This window comes from Rhipicephalus microplus, chromosome 8 (genome assembly GCF_043290135.1).
Source record: "Rhipicephalus microplus isolate Deutch F79 chromosome 8, USDA_Rmic, whole genome shotgun sequence".
NCBI classification, from domain to species: Eukaryota; Metazoa; Arthropoda; class Arachnida; order Ixodida; family Ixodidae; genus Rhipicephalus; species Rhipicephalus microplus.
This window is the reverse complement of record NC_134707.1, coordinates 134205058-134217554: the sequence shown is the minus strand read 5'-3', so window position 1 is coordinate 134217554 and position 12497 is coordinate 134205058. Positions and strand designations below refer to the sequence as shown.

The 12497-nt window shown below is 46.1% G+C and overlaps 1 protein-coding gene across 1 annotated transcript; it reads left to right on the top strand.

The window, feature by feature from the left end:
• The first annotated feature begins 3063 nt into the window (after positions 1-3063).
• LOC119165476 (nuclear pore complex protein Nup107) lies at positions 3064-4744 on the top strand. The gene has a single exon (XM_037417647.2). It carries the CDS (start codon positions 3173-3175, stop codon positions 4742-4744), a length of 1572 nt encoding a protein of 523 aa, XP_037273544.2. The 5' UTR covers positions 3064-3172.
• Positions 4745-12497: the final 7753 nt, after the last annotated feature.

Genomic DNA, 12497 nt, shown 5'->3' with positions numbered 1-12497 from the left:
TCGCTAGGGTTATGGGTTATATATGAAGTGCTACTTCTGAAATAAAAATTAGTTGCGAGTGTAGCGAGTGTCGTGTTTTCTTGTCCTCTTCGTCCCCGTGAATTGGCGCTACTACACCATATGGTTAAAAGTAGAGCCTTTGTGGTGCCCATTGGCTCCCATTCAGCTTCGGTGCGTAGTGTTAGCGTTGCACACGGCAGTAATCGCGAGGCAACGTTGTTACTGAGAGACACCTTTGTTGACTGTTCAGATGCAGCGCACTACCGTTTATTGATACCAAATGCCTTGTTGCCAAACGTGACAGCTAGTCTTCCGTCACCACTACTTATAGTCTTTAAAATACTCGGGTTGTAAATTACGGTTACATATTATAGTGTAGTACGAAAATTTATTTGAAGACCAATTGTTCTGCCTGATTACTGCAAGCACGCTCTCCCCGAACACCAGCGGAAGCTGCGATTTCACGAAACTACAGCCGCACAGTCCATTAGGGCGCTAGCTTCAAATGCCTCATCAAAAGCCAAAATTGATCGCCGATGACGTCCGGCGTGGTGACCCTGAGTGATGCAAGAAATCAACCTTACGTGAAAATCCATCTCATGACATCCCATGTTATAAATGTTTATGACGTATCGAAAGGTCACGTAATTTGACGGCATCATATAACATATTGGCTTGCTCAGAATGGGCTGATCATGAGGGCAGTGCATAACCAGCTGATAAGCAGAAAGCTAGATTTGTCTCCAATCCTCGAGGCAGTATATAAAAACCATGTTGGGTGCAGAAATATCTCGGCGGGAAGTAGGAAACATTCACTGCACTGAATCAGAAGAAAACAAGGATAGCTTTTGGCTTTCAGTCGACTCAGGTGAATTCTTTACCAAACCAGCGAGTTTTGTTTTTGTAACTAATGTGAAATGAAACAGACAATCTGATCTTTTTTTCCGTCAGATATGCAAAGTTGATTGATTGATATGAGGAGTTTAACGTCCCAAAACCACCATATGATTATGAGAGACGCCGTAGTGGAGGGCTCCGGAAATTTCGACCACCTGGGGTTCTTTAACGTGTACCCAAATCTGAGCACACGGGCCTACAACAAGATATGCAAAGTGGCACACAGAAGTATTATATACTGAGGCATGCAAATAATCAGGTTGCGATAACTTGAAAGAGAAAACAAAACGCCATTGCTATGAAACTCGATTGTATATATCCAACAAGTAGCACGGCTGGACAGAGCCAGGGGAAAACAGAGCGCCGCTATGTTCGTGTAGCTTTTCATCCTACCTGTATCCGTAAAAGCCGTCGAGAGGCACGACTGCAAATGAACTCGCATGAAAACACGAATTCACGAGCTTCCTAATACACGCGGCCGTTCGGTGCCAGCATCCCGTAGTCTACCTGCGCAGCGCCATCATGCGGCAGCGGTGGGCAGAGGTGGAGCGCGTGCTTGACGGCCTGAAGAGAGCATTTGCTTGGACACTGAAAAAAAATAGAGGAGGTGCTGGTAAAGGTCAACTAGTCAACTCGATTTTCATCTATACCACAAAGTGAGAAATCGCTGAGCAAGTACCTATTCAATTGTTACTTTCGGACCCAAATAGATCGAGGATCCACCGCGACTCTAGGGCCGCCGGGCTAGCATTTGCCAAATGAGTTATCTCTAGACAGGTTCTGGCAATGCTCAAGAAAAAAGTAATCAAGCCACATGCCAATGTTTGGTTTCCTGTTCATATGGGAGAAATCAACGGTGCTAATGGTGCTACCGCGAACCTCAACAAATCTGCCCACAATGCGGCACGAGGACTTGTCAACCATGCAGCCACAAGGCAACAAATTGCTGAAGTTTCAGCATTCAAAGATCACCTCATTTCATGCAATGAGCTAACAAAACATTTCTATCTAGGACGCAAAGTCGCCCCCTCTACATAGTAAACAAAACAGAGGTTCAGTTCATTACACTCAGGCAATTACAAGCAAAAACTTATCTGAACCCGCTGTTAATTAAAAGTATTTATCTGGATTCGTAGGTTCTGACAACATGCGATAAATGCCACGACACCGTGTATCTCGCTCGCATGCTCCGGCATGGCTCCGCTTCACGCAGCAACTCGGGAAAAACTGAGGCACAATGGGACCCAGCTTCGTACACTACTACACTCGAGGGACAATTATGGGCAGTTCAACGGGCCGGCGAAGCGGCCGAAAGGGTAGCTCTCTTGGTCCCAACGTGGGAGCAGTCCGCTTCGGGCTAGGACACTAGAACCACCTATTGGACCCTAATAAATTTATTTCTCCATCTGTAACAATTAGTATATTTGGTCTGCACGTACCAGGTAATGTTCTAATACATTGTTAAAAAAAATAAAAGACTGAAATCTGGATTTTAGTGTGGAGATTTAATTATACTCTATCGGAATATTGAGTGTTGAGGAATTAGTTCAAATTGCCATTTTAACGTCTGCACTTATGCAGTCTAGTTTTTTTCAAAGAATTATGATTTGAGGTGTATGAAATTGAGGACAATGAGCAAAAACAAGGAGTCAGAGTCACTGATAAATGCATACACTTTGATTCTCTAGCCGGTAAACTGTAAACTTCTAAGAAGGTTTGAAATGTTAGGCTGCGGAATCGACAGAAGAGTAATTGCAAGCGCGCTTTCTGATGCATGACATTATTCGCTGCGAACCTTGGAAGTGGCAGGCATATGCGCAAGGATTCTTGCTCTAAAATTACTGGGGTACAGCCACAGGGATGTTTTCTTTGGCGTTCAGGACTATATCACTGCGACTAAAAGAATTTTTGCTAAACTCGGTGCTCATAAATGTTTTTCATTACTCGTAATTGACACTTCAAATCTGCAATGATTTACAATTATTAACAACTGGATGTATTTTTAACATTGTACTGTATTTTCGTGAAAGACTAACCTTCTACTTGGCAAATTTTCTTCAGTGGCAGTGTGCCATGTGCGGAGAAGAAGACGATGACGACGAAGGCTCGCTCGTGCGTTCGATCACGAGCCGCCGCGTCGCTTACCGTGCTACGATCTCAGAACCGCTTTACCACCCGGAGTGCATCCTTTCCGCGGTAGCAGCAGGATTTAGGCATCCCGGCAGCCTCGTACACCAGCACCATCCTTAACTCAAACAGGACTGCCATCGCCTTCATGGAAGGATCAATGGCAGACTTCGCTACGCCCGGCAGCAGCAGGACGTCGCGTGACACCGGCAACGTAAGCGCCAATTTCGCAGCCGCCGACATGACCGCTTTTAGCACGTTGGTGCTGACTACCGAACATCCTGCGGTCATTGCAACTGCCGGCATATACGCGAATTTCTCGGAAGCCTACAAGGTCCATAATGATAGCCAGGACGTCCTCACGCTGATTGAGAAATACGCTAGCCTGTGCGACAGTTACTTAACCAAAGTGAGAGAAGTTACCGAGTGTATAGTATCCCGCAAGGGTGAGCCGGTGTGGATGGAAGCCATGGCGTGCCATATATTGCTAACGGATGAGCGAAACACATGGAAGCTCATGAGTGTCCTCCTGCGTGACCGTCTCAAGGCGGAAGAGTTAACGGAAGAAGGCGGCAACAACACAATTTTGCTCGACAGAGCTCTTGAAGCTAGTGACAGGATAATAGTGGAAGCCAGCACGGCAAGGAACTCATTCGCACGGCAGGCGCAACTGGTGGTCGACTGGTTGGAAAGCTGCGCGGCCCATCAGTGTTGTATAGGCTATGGCGATGGTATGCTCGAGTACTTTGCTGAAGGACGCTGCACCTGGAAAAACACCCTGCAGCATGTGCAGTCCTGCGCCGACGTCAGTAAAGCACCGTCGTCTGACGTGACTGAATTGGCCCCGGACGCATCCTCGAGGGAGCAGCTACTGACACGTGACCTGGACCGTGACGAAAAGTGCCACCTCTTTCGCAGCGTATTCTTCCACCTGCGAGCAGGCAAACTGCAGCGGGCTCAGAAGCTGGCTGCGGACAACGGTCATTTTTGGCTAGCCGCCGCGCTCGGAGGATGGAAGCCCTACCTCGGCCTGAACAACGGCAGCATCATGGGCGCCGTCTCCACGCAACTCGTAGACGGCAATTTCTACCGGGACCTCTGGAAGTGCGCCTGCAGGGAATCTGCGACGAATACCAGGTGTTCCCTGTACGAGCGTGCCGTGTACGGTGCTCTGAGTGGCAACTTACAAGCAATGCTGCCCGCGTGTACCACATGGGAGGATAAGCTGTGGGCTCGCATGCGCGCTGTTATCGATGTGTGCTTGGAGCAGGAGCTCCACACTGGCATGCAGCGGGCTACAAACCTGGAGCCGCTGCCACCAGGCTGCCCCAGTGAACATGAAACCTTTGAAGCTGTTTTCCGTGACCTGCAGACGGCAGCGGGCGTGAGTGAGTCGCGAGACCAGGAGATCAAGCACATCCTGCAGCGAGGTTTGGTGCTGAACGATGCTGTTTCCATGGTCGAAGAGATACTCGAATGGGTAACTGCTCAGGTGATTGAACCGCCGCTTCTCACCATGCGGTTTCTCGCTCATATGGTACTCTTACTACGACAAGTTGGCTGCGAGACCGCCACCGGGGCGTGCAGCGCTCTTGTTCGGACCTACTTAGACATGCTCATCGAGGATGGCCATGGCCCCTTGGTTGCCCCCTACGCAGCCACACAACCAGCAGCCGAGCAAGCCGCCATGTACAAAAAGCTTGCGAAGCCTCAAAACTAGAGACCTCGAAGAACAAAAGCTCTTCCTTGGTTTCGTACACTCTTCGAAAGAAAGTTAGCGAGCAGCTAATAAACGCTGTATTTACTAGCCTCCAGCGTATTTTATTGCACTTTATGCATACCTTTACACCACCGCAGCTAGTAAAGCTTGTACCTTTGTCACTTCTAACCAGGAAAGTTTTCTTAGCGTTTTAACTAACTATTATGCCACCTACGTTGCGAGTTTTTTTCATAGATGCTGCAGTATATCTGCCATAATCGTAATACTTTTCAGCTAAAGTTAGGCACAGACAGACAGAAAATGAACTTTATGTGATCCTGAAGAGCTTTCGTGAGAACCCCTATCGGGGACCCGCGGAAGCCGCTGGCCGCGTCCAAGTCGGGGCTCGGACACCGTGATGTTCCGTCCTTTCTTGTGCCCTCTGGATTGCCTGGATTTGTGTCTGGAGCGATGGGCTTAGGAGTGCCTCTTCCCAGTTGGCTTCGCTGGATAGAGGGCCGTTAGGTAACGCGGGCATGGCCAAAGCATGTGCGCTAAGGAACTATAAATTTCATCACATTCTGGTCAACTTGAGTCAACGTCTGTGGAGTTACGACTGAGAAGGCCCCGCGAGGGGGGACGAGCCCGTCTGCAGCATTCTAAGTGTAATTGACTGAGACCTATATATCTTTGGGTGAGGAAGAGAATAGGCCCTTCTACTTATCCGATAGTGAGATGTGATTTCATTGAACGTAAGGAGTGGATCGTTATGCTGGATTTCATCCTGACCCCATAAGGCCTCCATGATGCCGCTGCGGCGCGTTAGAAGGAAGAATTTCTTTTTTTACTACCTTGGATAAGACGTTTCGCGTTTTGTAAAAACTCATTGGTACAAACTTGAAAGAAGACGAAAGAAGAGACACGGAAGTTCGCTTTTCCGTGTCTTTTTAATGGTGCGCAACACTGCAATAGGAAGTTACTTATAACAGATTGCGTTGTAGAATTCAACTAAATTATTTACATATAGTTGGTCTGAAAGCGTCACCATTATGTCTGGTTTGCGAAGAAATGGAAGCAATAGATATTTTTTCAATCTTTTGCCGATAGTCTATCAGCAGAAAAGATTCGTGGTTCCTAAAAAATAGAAATATTTAATTTTATTTTTTTGTTTAGAAGATACTGCAGGCTAAGAATAGCCCAGGCAGGAGTGGGGGTGGTACAGTATGAGAATATGAGCAAAAAAAGCAACTATACAGGAGGCAAAAACTAACAGGTAAATATACAACACATTATGGTACAAGATCTAAGTTACTTAAAAATTTTTTCAATACACCTAAACACGTTTCCAGATTCAAAATTGAGATGTGGTAGTTCGTTCCATTCTGTTAATGTGCGAGGAAAGAAAGAGTATTTGAAATTGTTAGTTTGAGCAAAGATAGGAGTGAAGTTTTGTGAATGATATCGTCTAATTGGACGCGAAGATAACAGAGAAAGAATATTTATTAGCTCAAGTACACTTTTTCTGCTGGATAGATAGAAAAGAAGCTTTAGTCTTGCAGTTTTCCTGCGACATTCCAGAGTTTGAATTTTGTTATCATGCATCAGTTCAGATGGGGAATCATATCGGCGAAATCGGTTCAAAATAAAGCGGACGGTTAACCTTTGGATTTTTTCTAGATGGTTAGTATCTGTTTTAGTATGCGGATCCCACACCTCACATGCATATTCCAAACCAGACCTGATTATTGTATTGTGAGCTAGAATTTTCGTACTGGGGCGAGAACTACTGAGTCTATGCCTTAGCATGCCTAATTTCCTACGTGCAGATGAACAAATCTTTTCAATGTGAAAAGACCAAGTTAGTTTGTTAGTGATTGTTACGCCAAGATATTTGTAACTTTCTGTTAGTAAATCTGGGGTCTCTATTATACTATACGGGTAAATAAATGGCTGTTTCCTGTTAGTCATGCGCATGAACATAGTTTTATCAGGGTTTACATTCATTCCCCAGCGGTCATAGCACGCAGATATGGTTTCGACAGATTTGTGCAGCGTTATCTGATAATTTAAAGAGTTGATTGAACGGAATAAAGTACAATCATCGGCAAATAAGCGGATTTCTACACCATGTTTAGCACATGTTGTAATATCATTAATATAAATAAGAACAAGCAAAGGCCCAAGGCAACACCGGAGTTAACAGGGAGAGGCTTAGAAAAACACCGTTTATGTCAACAAACTGTATACGTGAACTTAAAAATTACTACACCCCATTTAACGATTGTAGAGAGAAAACCTACCAGATTAAGCTTGTGAATTAGTTTGGAGTACGGTATTGAATCAAATGCCTTGCTGAAAACAAGGAAACTCACATGCTCGTGCGAGCATTGAACGCGTTATTCGAAGGCCGTAGGTTCGATTCCTGCTCACGGCTGGTTATTTTTTCATCCAATTTTCTTTTTTCCTATTTACATTCCAATGGTTCTAATAACTTCCCCTGTACATTCCTTGGCATTACTGTCTGTTAGATCTCATTATTATTGTGTAAAAACATAGAAAAACGAGCCCTTAGGTATACACTTCTCTCCCTTATATATATATATATATATATATATTTATATATATATATATGTATATATATATATATATATATATATATATATATATATTTCTTGAAAGTCTTCCTGAATTCCAGTCGAGTTATAAGTCACCAGAAGAAGCGAACGAGCAAACGAAAAACGATGCTTTATTGCCAACGTTACGGCCGGGAACCGGCCTTCGTCAGGGCATCAACGAAGGTCGGTCAGGGACCGGCCTTCGTTGCCCTGACGAAGGCCGGTCCCCGGCCGTAACGTTGGCAATAAAGCATCGTTTTTCGTTTGCTCGTTCGCTTCTTCTGGTGACATATATATATATATATATATATATATATATATATATATATATATATTATGATATATATATATCAATCATGCGCTCAAAAGTTGCGGGCGCATCGCATAGACCGAACGGCATAACATTGAATTCGTATAGGCCGTCCGGGGTTGCAAACGCAGTTTTTTCTTTATCATCTTCGTGCTTGGGGATTCGCCAATAGCCGGAACGCAAGTCGAAGCTCGAAAAGTATTCAGCACCCTGTAAGGAATCTAGGGCGTCGTCGATGCGTGGCATGGGGTATACGTCCTTTCTAGTGATCTTATTGAGTGCTCGGTAAGCGACACAAAATCGTACGGAACCGTCTTTTTTACGTACCAGAACGATGGGCGACGACCAAGGACTGGTTGAGGGTCGGATTATCTCCCGTTGGAACATATCGTCTACGTTTTCTTCAATGATTTTTTCGTTTAGCTAGAGAGACGCGGTATGGACGGCGGTGCACAATGAATGTTCCGTCGGTCTGAATACGATGTGCTGTAGCAGTTGTCTCGCCCAGGGTGGATGAATGAACGTCAAAAGAGTTTGCATGCTTTTCCAACAAATCAAGCAGCTGCTGCTTCTGTGAGTCATTCAAGTCTTTGTTGATGGCTGCTGTAAAGGCCGAGGAAGCAGCATGATCTGCAGGATGGCCTTTAGAGGAGACAGGGGTAAGAGGCACAACGCACACAGGCTGCAGATCGGCAACGCAGGCGACAGTAGTGCCCCGTGGCACTATTATCTTGTGTGGTGTTGGTAGCAGCGAGGACAGTTGATCCATTGTTGAAGCGAGCCACACCTGATGCCAGAGCTATGCCTTTATTAATGCAACATGGTGACGGAGTGACCAAAATGTCACCAGAGTCAACGTTGTTGGACAAAACTGTCACTAATTGTTGTTCGTTTTGTGGTAACTCGATGTCTACTGCAGCGATGAGTCGAAGTGGCCTGTAGGTTTCGTCGTTGAGCAAGTGGTCCATGTTATTAGGATGGACGACACGTTGTGCACAGCAAATAGCCGCAGAAGCAGAGGAAAGAAAGTCCCAGCCTAAAATGAGTTCATGGGAGCACGGGGATAGCACAGCAAATTCTATATGATGAAGAATTTCGTCGATTAGTACACGGGCAGTACAGAGAGCGGAAGGGCGAATCATTGTTCCCTGGGCTGTAACCAGTGTCGGTCCATCATAAGGCGTCGTGACTTTTCGAAGACGGGCACACAAATCAGCACGAATAACAGAAAACGCAGCCCCAGTGTCCACCAAAGCATCAACGTCCACTCCCTCAACTGTGACCGCAATGATATTGTAGGGGCGCTCTGGAGGAATTCCTGTGTCCTGTGTTGGAATGCAGTTTGCCCTCCAAAAACTGCATCGCTTAGTTTTCCGGACGCCGATCAGAAGTAAGGGAAGCAGGCTGAAGAGAAGAAGAAGAGCGCCGGTAAGGCGACGGTGAACGGCGTCGGGTTGATTGGTGACTACTGTGCAGTTCACCCAATGCCGGCGGAGATGGAGACCGACGCGGCGGTGACGAATAACGGCGGCCCTGGTACAAGGCTCCCGCGGTATAGTCCCGTTCGCGTATGTCATACCCTCGGCGCTCGTCTTGCTGGCGCTTGCGGCAAAAGCGTGCAATGTGACCATGATAGCCGCAATAATTGCACGTAGGCCGAGTCGATCGATGAGGAGGGTAGTATCATTTAACCATATGGTGTAGTAGCGCAATTTTCACGGGGACGAAGAGGACAAGAACACACGACACTCGCTACACTCGCAACTAGTGTAGTGAGTGTCGTGTGTTCTTGTCCTCTTCGTCCCCGTGAAAATTGCGCTACTACACCATATGGTTAAATGATGTCTCACCAACTAGCCCAGCTCTCAACCCTAGGAGGGTAGTAGCTTGCGCTAACTGCACCATGAGAGAGAGAAGTCAGAGGGACAGGTGACGGCTCACGCGGTGGTGATGAAAAACTCGTGGGAAAGCTTGTGGGAGGTGCGGCAGCAACCGAAGCGTACGTTCGTGGCGGGGACGTCGAGCTGACGGTGCCTGGTGGTGCGGCGGCGGTGTGCGGGACTGATGGTAGAGTACGAGAGACAAAGGGCTGCAGGTTGGCCATGTGGGTCATGGACGTGAGCTCTTCCCTGATGACATCCCACAATGACGTTGAAGAGGACTGAACGGGACACACTGAACGTAGTGTGAATCCCATTCATTCTAATTCTTCACGTATAATCGCCCTTATCGTGTCTCGCAGGTTTGGATCAGTCGTAATACGGGCCGCGTCACTGTCTGATTGTAGGCGCATAGACTCAAGTTCTTCGAGGCGCTGACAGGTCGTCGCAACTTCAGCAATGGTAGCCGGATTCTGGATCGCAAGGGCATTGAATGCGACGGGTGCAATCCCCTTAAGAAGCTGGCGCACCTTGTCTGATTCTGTCATTGGTGTGTCAACCCGGCGGCAAAGTGAAAGAACATCCTCGATGTAGGACGTGTACGACTTCCCGATGTGTTGTTTCCGAGTCGCGAGAGCTTTCTTTGCGAGAGCCGAACGAACAGCCGCTGTGCCAAAAACATGGCGAAGCTGATCTTTGAAGGCTGACCAGTCGGGGATGTCGATGAAGTGGTTGAGGAACCACGTCTTCGCGACACCCGTAAGGTAGAATGACACGTGAGCGAGTTTGTAGGTGTTATCCCACCGGTTAGCAGCGCCGACACGTTCAAAATCGTCGAGCCATTCTTCCACATCTTCCCCGCGCATACCAGCGAAGGGATGGGGCTCACGCTGGAGGCTGTTTATGACGTGAGAAGGCGTGGCACGCGGTGGTTGAGTGCGAACGGCTGCAGCACTGGCCTCATCTTGGTGCGACATATTTCCGGACACCTTGCCCAAGCGGCGACCTGAACGTAGCTCCAGGGGGTAGAGTGGTCGAGAGGATGGCGGGGGATCTAACAGCACTCTCCACCACGTATGAAGTCTTGGTTTGGATTACCTTTTATTAGGCCCGAGGAACCGGCAGCCGACAGCTACGATGAATGAGCCAAGATGATGATGCTACGCGACAACGACGAGGATGCATGAGCCACACATGATAATGATGATAATGTACCGGTGAAGAGGATGCGTATACTAAATGCCCACATCATATATATATATATATATCTATATATATATATATATATATATATATATATATATATATATATATATATATATATATATATATATATGTGCGCGTGTGTGTGTGTGTGTGTGTTTGCGTGTGCGTGTGTGTGTGTGTGTGTGTGTGTGTGTGTGTGTACAGTATATCAGTTCAAAGATACTTTGTATTTGTAAACCCATTAGCCTTGAACTTAAAGATCCTGCCACCCGGTTCTTTGCCAATCCCCTTTTGCGGAGGGGGGGGGGTTCGTCTGTATTACATCATTTTGTCTTTTTTGACGTTTGCGCCAATGATGTTTTACACAGCTATACACCAGCTAGCCCGACAACATACGTTACGTGTTGGGCTACATGATGGCACACATAAGCAAATAGAATGACATATGCTGGTGCATAGAAAATATAAAGTATTCTTTTAGTGTAGAGGCATATATAGCTTTGAAGCTGCTGCTACAGTGTAAATTCGCTATTTCGAAGTCTTGAAGCTTTGTACGCGCATTTTCGTGTGTGTTCTCGCTTAAGATTTCTTCAAAGGAGTTCTCATACCCATATCGACATTCGCTCAGATGATCAAAGCTCTATAAGTATGTCGGCGTGATGCGCACTGAACACGGTGTAGCTAAATGAAGCAGCTATTAATTAGAGTACGCCAACATTCCTACTTCATTCGTGCTTATTATATGCTTTTAAAATAAAATCGTTTGGATATGGCGACGCACACGCACATACCACAAACTAGACGTTAACCTCTATCTGTGGAGTTTACTAATGAACTATCTATTTGAGTCAGCACTACTGACTAGGTAGTGAACTTTGCTCACCTGCATTTTACTACTTTCACTTACTAAGAGGCTTGCGCATTTTGTGACAAGTGAACGGTTAGTATTCAGTGATTCAGTATGCCCACGTTTTTTAAGGAGTGTAGTTGCGATACCTGGCGTAGCTCTGGGGTAGAATACTTGATTGTTTTGCAAATTGAAAGAAAGAAAAGTGAACGAAAAGGCAACTTGCCACAGGCAGCCACTCCACCTTTCAGGCAAGTAGCCAGAATAAAAGGGGCAAAAGGCAAGGTTCACTTGTTCTGAAGAAAACCTTTACTTGGCAAATATAAAGTTGCCCGAAATAGAAAAATTGCCTAATTAGAAGTAATCAAGAGGAAAGTGTAATGCAGCACAAGAGGTGCTTTAATCATTGATGAAAAGCAGATTTGAACACTGCGGTAAAGCTAGTGCGTGTGCTACAGAAAGAAAGCTTTCCTACCAAATAATCTCGCCAAAGTTGCATACGGAGTGAATTAAGGGGGAAAAGAGTGACAAAAGTGGGGTTGGCAGAGTACAAATGAATTAGTCATCCACTTACGCATGTGCGGCAAAGAAAATATCAGACGCTTCCTCTGTCAAACTTCTCACGCCCTTTCTTAACAACAGGCCTGCGAGAAGAGCGGGCAGGTTTTTAAAAAAAAGAACACGCACATTTGAGAAAACAATCTTTTTGGGCAGCGAAAAAACTAAAACAAGAATGCTTGCCTGGAACAGAAGAGGCAGACCATTACCATTCATTTAGGCACGATATATTGAAGAATTTCATGACGACAATTTCTTTTACCATATTGTAAAGGTCCGTGCAAAAGAAAGAAAAAAACTAACTTGTAGCCTGGCCGAAGAGAGCGGTTTACGCTACACTTTTCCTGCTTCGCGGTTC